The sequence below is a fragment of the Vicia villosa genome, unplaced genomic scaffold (genome assembly GCF_029867415.1).
Source record: "Vicia villosa cultivar HV-30 ecotype Madison, WI unplaced genomic scaffold, Vvil1.0 ctg.000794F_1_1, whole genome shotgun sequence".
Lineage (NCBI taxonomy): Eukaryota > Viridiplantae > Streptophyta > Magnoliopsida > Fabales > Fabaceae > Vicia > Vicia villosa.
The window spans coordinates 182,787-189,120 of NW_026705351.1; the positions used below are offsets into that span (position 1 = coordinate 182,787).

The following is a 6,334-nucleotide window of genomic DNA, read 5'->3' on the forward strand; positions in this document are numbered from 1 at the left end:
ATGAGGAGGTTTTCGGTTCCTAAAACAAGTATTGAGAAAGTGAATGTTAAGCAACTGGAAGTCGAAGTAGAAGAAACACCCCCTAATTTGGCCAACGAATTTAATCCAAATGAGATTGTGCGTGATCCAGGATGTAGGAAACAAATTCATGAGTATGCTCCGGATATTCAAGACCAAGTGAGGAGAGCATATATATTGAAGGGTCCAACGCAACCAGATTTAGCAAGATTTCCCCGTACTCAATTTGGGAAGTATTCAAGAGCCTTTTGTAAAGCGTGGTATAAGAATTATACATGGCTTGAATACAATGAGTCGAAGGATGCAACTTATTGTTTCTATTGCTTTCTCTTTAAGCCGTCTGGGAGGGCTGAACATTTTGGTTATGAAGTCTTCAACAAAGACGGATTTAAAGATTGGAAGCATGCATCTAAAGGCTTTAAAGATCATATTGATAGTCATGATAGTAAGCACAACTCGTGTATGAAGCACTATGATGATTATAATAATCAAAGATAAAGTGTGACAGGTATCTTTGCTAGAACAACTAGGGAATCAGAAGAATTGTATAAGATCCGTTTAACTTGCTTTTTAGATTGTACTAGATATCTCATAGCATAAGGCATTGCTTTCCGTGACCATGATGAAAGCTCTACTTCTTTAAACAAGGGAAATTTTAGAGAGATGGTGGATTGGGTAAAATCTAATGATGAAAAAGTAAGATATGCTTTTGATCGTGGTCCAAAAAATTGCACGATGACTTCCGGTGGCATTCAAAAGGAGCTTGCAACGTGTTGTGAACATGAAGTTACCAAGGTGATTATGGAAGAGCTTGGTGATAGACAATTCTTTGTGCTTATTGACGAGTCGCGTGATATATCTGTAAAAGAACAAATGGCGGTGATGTTCAGGTTAGTACAATGAATTTTTTATTGAAACTACTACAATTATTAACTTAAACTTGTAAATTTCATTCAAACATAGATGAATACATTTGAATTTTTATTTATTTTTCTAGGTTCTTGAACGACAAAGGGAAAGTTTTGGAACGATTTATTGCTCTACATCGTGTCAAATATACTACATCTGAGGCACTAAAGGATGTTTTTTATGGTATTCTCGATCGTCATACGTTATTTATTTCAAGGATACAAGGGCAAGGATATGATGGGGCTTCAAATATTAAAGGTGAGTTTAACGGTTTACAAAGAAAGATTCTAGATGAAAACCTTTATGCTTTCTATGTCCATTGTTATGCTCACCGTTTGCAATTGGCAGTTGTGTCCGTTGCTAGTAGTTGCTTATCTATTCATGATTTCTTTGAGTATATCTCCTTGATTGTAACCACAACAATTGCATCTTGCAAGAGAAAGGATGCTTTGAAGGAGGAATAACACCGAGATATTTTGAATATACTTGAGAGTGGTGAGATATCTCAAGGAAAGGGCTTGCACCAATCATCTAGTCTCGCTAGACCTGGAGATACTATATGGGGTTCACATAATACTACCTAGATTCGTTTGGATCAGATGTGGTCCTCCGTGTCAGAGGTGCTTAATATTGTTGATGAAGATGGACGTGGACCATCTCAAGCGGCGGGTTTGATAGAAAACACGAAGAGCTTTAAATTTGCTTTCATTTTTAAGCTTATGTTAAATTTGTTTGGTATCACAAATGAACTTTCAAAAATCTTGCAAACAAAAGATCTTAATATTGTGCTTGCTATGGAATTAGTTTATGATGTTAAAGCTCCGTTGGCTACATTGAGAGAGAGTGGTTGGGATGATTTATTTATTGATGTCCAATAATTTTGTTTTGCTCAAAGTATTCCGGTGCCAAATATGGATGAAGAAATACCTGTTCAGGGACGTTCAAGAAGAGAAGGGAGGACTGTCGCTAATTTTCACCATTACCGTGCAGAGATTTTTTATGTTGCTATTTACAAAATATGTGTGGAGGTGGTTCACCAGTTTAGTGAAGGAAGTAATGTTGTGCTGGATTTCTTCTCGTGTCTTGACCCTAAGAACTCTTTTTCCAAATTTGATGTTGATAAGCTTGCTTGTCTTGCTAATATTTATCTTGCAGACTTTTCTGATGATGACCGTGGAACAATAAGGGAGCAACTTGAGACTTATGTACATCAAGTGAAAATGCATGCTTCCTTTACTTCTTGTGAAGATGTTCAAAATTTGGCTATGAAGATGATTCAAACTGAGAAACATTTGGAATTTCCGTTGGTTTACAAGCTCATTGAGTTGGCTTTGATATTGTCGGTGTCGATAGCATCCGTTGAAAGAGCTTTTTCAGCAATGAAGATTATCAAGTCTGATTTGCGCAACAAGATCAATGATGTGTGGTTCAATGAATTGATTATATGTTACAACGAGCGGGAGGTATTCAAGTCACTTAAATATGTTGATATTATTCAAACATTCACAACAAAGAAGTCTCAGAGAGGGTATTTAGACTTGTTAATTTATTTAGCACACTATTCGCATATGAGGTTTCATCTCTCTTATGTAGCACACTTTATGACTATTTATATATTGTCACATGTAATGTTCAGTTAAATTTTTTGCCCAGGCTACATAAAAGTTCTGGCTCCACCACTGCATAGACACACACCTAAATGAAATTAAGTAAATAATTTTATGAATACATTTGATAAATAAATTCAAATATAGACACACATGTGAATTAATATCTTTCATTTTTAATAATCATTTTAAAATATTAATTTTAAAATTTAAAGTAATATTACTCAATTCTGGAAGAAACATAGACATGCATTAAACTAATATCTTCTAATTTCAAACATAGACACGCACCTTGATACAGATGTCAGAATTAAAACAAGTCAAGGTAATACAAGTCACGGACCTTAATGCAAGTCACAAAATCTATTTATATCTTCCAATTTGAAACATAGACACACACCTAAATGAAATTAAGTAAATAGTTTTATGAATACATTTGATAAATAGATTTAAACATAGACACGCAAATCAATTAATATCTTTCAATTTTAAAAATAATTTTAAAATATTAATATTAAAAATTAGAGAAATATTACCTAATACAGGAAGAAACATAAACACATATTGAATTAATATCTTCCAATTTCAAACATAGTCACACACTTTGACACACACAGGTCAAAATTAATACATGACACACGGAAGTCGGAATTAATACAAGTAAAAGGTAATACAAGTCACATAATCTATTTATATGTTTCAATTTCAAATATAGACACAGACTTTTACACACTTTGAAGAAATGACAACCGTTATAATGACTACTATCCCTCAATTCACAAGTCACATAACTAATACAATTAATACAAGCCTCTTGCAGACATGATATTTAAAATAAATTTCATTAATATTACACATCAGTTCAATACTAGTCATAGAATCAAAAAGACATGAATGAAATAAAATCTTACAATCAATCTTACTGTCTTTTCATTAATACATGGACCAATGTAAATCTCTTTGTGTGTGGGCGACGCTCCTTTAGTCTTTTTTTCCTAATAGCTAACAAATACTAATTTATAAGTAATTTGATTTATAAATACAATTTACTCAATTAAAAGTTAAAATATTAACAAACCTTTTCATTGATCAATTTGGGGAGGGTTCACTAATTGATATTGGGATTCTTCCAAGAAATGAGATATTCAACAATCGATTTTTGCTTCTGCATAGGAAGCTTTATCATTTCATGGAAAAGCTATAAAACAACACATTGTGTCCAGATTGTGTTCAGAGGCCGGATATCGTGAATTACCCAATTCCACTTGTGAAGCTCAATGACGTATTTTCCTTCTTTGAGACTTATGAGTTATTTATACTAAACCAATCACAATATTTTGTGATAACAAGTCTACTATTCATTTTAGGAATATCCAATATTTCACAAACAGACCAAACACATAGAAATGGACAGTCACATGGTCCGAAACATAGTACAAGCTAACATTATTCATCTCATACATATCCATTCAACAATACAGGTTGCAGACATCTTCACAAAGGTCTTCACTTTGGTATGTTTTCTTCTCTATTTCTCAAACGTGAATTGTATAGTATACCTTCTAGTTTGCGGGAGGGAGTCAAACTTAATTATGATTATTTTTATTATTGGACTTTATTAATTTTGGTTTTCTATTTTGGTTAGTTATATAAAACTGTCATATATTATTGGGCTGATTAGTTATATGATCTAACTAACCCCAATTATTAGGCCAATTAGTTATATCTCAACCTATATGATATCATGTACGGGGATTTCTAATCCCTCCCTATGTCTCTGAAAAAACCCTACGAAATTGTGAAAATGCCCCTTAGATTTCGAAAGTGTATTTTTGAACGCATCCCACACACATATAATTCATTCGATTTTGAAATTTGTCCCATTTTACGACTAAATTACTAGAAATAGATTTCCGGAATATTTCCGGAAATACATTTATGGTAATGTACATAAATGCAATTTACCAATCTACGTGACTTCTTAGTTATGTGTGTCAGGGTGTATTGCTAGTTAAGTATTTGTGTTATTTTATTTAATATGACCTTCTATCTCGTGTTGATACTTTGACTTATGACATGCAAATTTAACTTAGTTTACCAAAATAATAATAATAATTTAAGAAAATTTTTATCCCACCCTTGGGGTTCTTAGGCACCATGTGCATTTACAAAAATACTCCCTGGCTCCGTAGGTGTATCTTCGGATGCACCTTTTTTTACTCAATGTTGGTTCCTTTCGTAGGAGCATCTACAGAATACTTCTTGTTATGTACCTCCGAAATCATTTGATGCTAAACTCGCGCCAGACTCTCTTCTCCTCCCTCATTCTTCACTTTTCAACTTCCAATCTCTCTCAACCTCAAAATCATTTTTCCACCAAACTTGTTTTTTCTCTCGAGTTCGCAAAGGAACATCAACATCTACGATCAACACACTCCAACTCGTTCGAAGCTCAATATAATCGATAAGTTTTTGAGTTTCCAAGGTATTTTCGAGTATTTCGTGTAAAAGAGTTAGAATACACTTTTAGGTGTAGAAATCATTAGATAGTTTTTGAAACATATTTTAGAGACAGTGTAGGTGTTGCTTGTTGTGTCAAACGGACGATCAGGACCTCAAAATTATGTTTTTCAAGGGTTTGAACAATTATAAACGTCATTGTTGCATTTGAGGAGTTGCAGAATGTTCCGTAGGTGCATCTACGGAACAAGTAAACATTGGGATAGTTTCATAGATGCAGCTTCGAAACAAACCCAATTGTTATGAATGCTAGGTGCTTCTGTAGATGTATCTATGGAAGCTTTCCACATGTAAATATCCGGAGTTAAAAAATGTTTTTTTCTTTTATTTTCATTACTTAATTATATCTAATTCAAATTTATTATTATACATTACAGACATTATGGCTGATGAGACGGACCGACTCATACATGGGAGGGTTGCACAACATGAATTTGTGCGACATGCACAGAGCTAAATAGTTCCAGAGGGAGTCGACGCCTCTGTTCTAGCTGTTCCAACAAAGGCCATTGTAGAGGCTACGCCACAGCTTACTTTCAAGCCTAGTGCACATGCCCAATCCACTTTCACTTCCTCGCCCCGGAGGCATCACGATGATGGTGAGGGTACATTACAGACGTCGTCCTCTTGTAGACCTCGTCGGGATATTCTGTGCCACCTCCAGAGGGTGTTGCTTCTCATGTGCCACCTCCAACTGATGATGGTTCTCTTGTGCCACCCCTAGAGGGTGTTGACCTAATACGTGAGGATGCTGATGCGCCTGAGGGTTATCGAGGTTCTCTTTGATTTTTCCATACTGATAGGGTACATCGATCATACCTTCAGACATGTCTGGGATGAAGAGGTAACATTGCTTAGATTAATTCTTTGTTTTTTTCATTGGAAAAATATTATTTGTAACATTGATTGTTAATAACACTATTTTCATTTGAAAGGTTCAGGAGAGGTCAACCTAGAAGTTCTATAACCATGGGCGGAAAATGTTATCTCTGCAGGAGCCACAGGAGGTGTGGTTCCAGGATGTCCTCATAGCCTGTGGTCTGAAGGAACTTTGTGACATCGGGTACACCGTGATCCATAATAGGATGCTCATGGCATTTGCGGAGCGATAGCACCCTGAGATGTCCTCCTTCCATCTACCTCATGGTGAGATTACTATTACATTGGACGACGTCTCGTGTCTATTACATATACTTGTCAGGGGTGGCCTTCTACGTCACGGTAGGATGACGAAGGAGGAAGTGAGAGAGCTTCTGGTTGAGGAGCTTGGGGCTTATTCA

General features: G+C 35.2%; 1 protein-coding gene across 1 annotated transcript; it reads left to right on the plus strand.

Moving 5' to 3' along the window:
• LOC131631230 (uncharacterized) lies at positions 1 to 516 on the plus strand. The gene has a single exon (XM_058902020.1). The coding sequence runs from the start codon at positions 1 to 3 to the stop codon at positions 514 to 516; it is 516 nt and encodes a 171-aa protein (XP_058758003.1).
• Positions 517 to 6,334: the final 5,818 nt, after the last annotated feature.

Excerpts from the sequence above, each read along its gene's own strand:
- LOC131631230 (XM_058902020.1), top strand. The coding sequence starts at position 1 with ATGAGGAGGTTTTCGGTTCCTAAAACAAGTATTGAGAAAGTGAATGTT.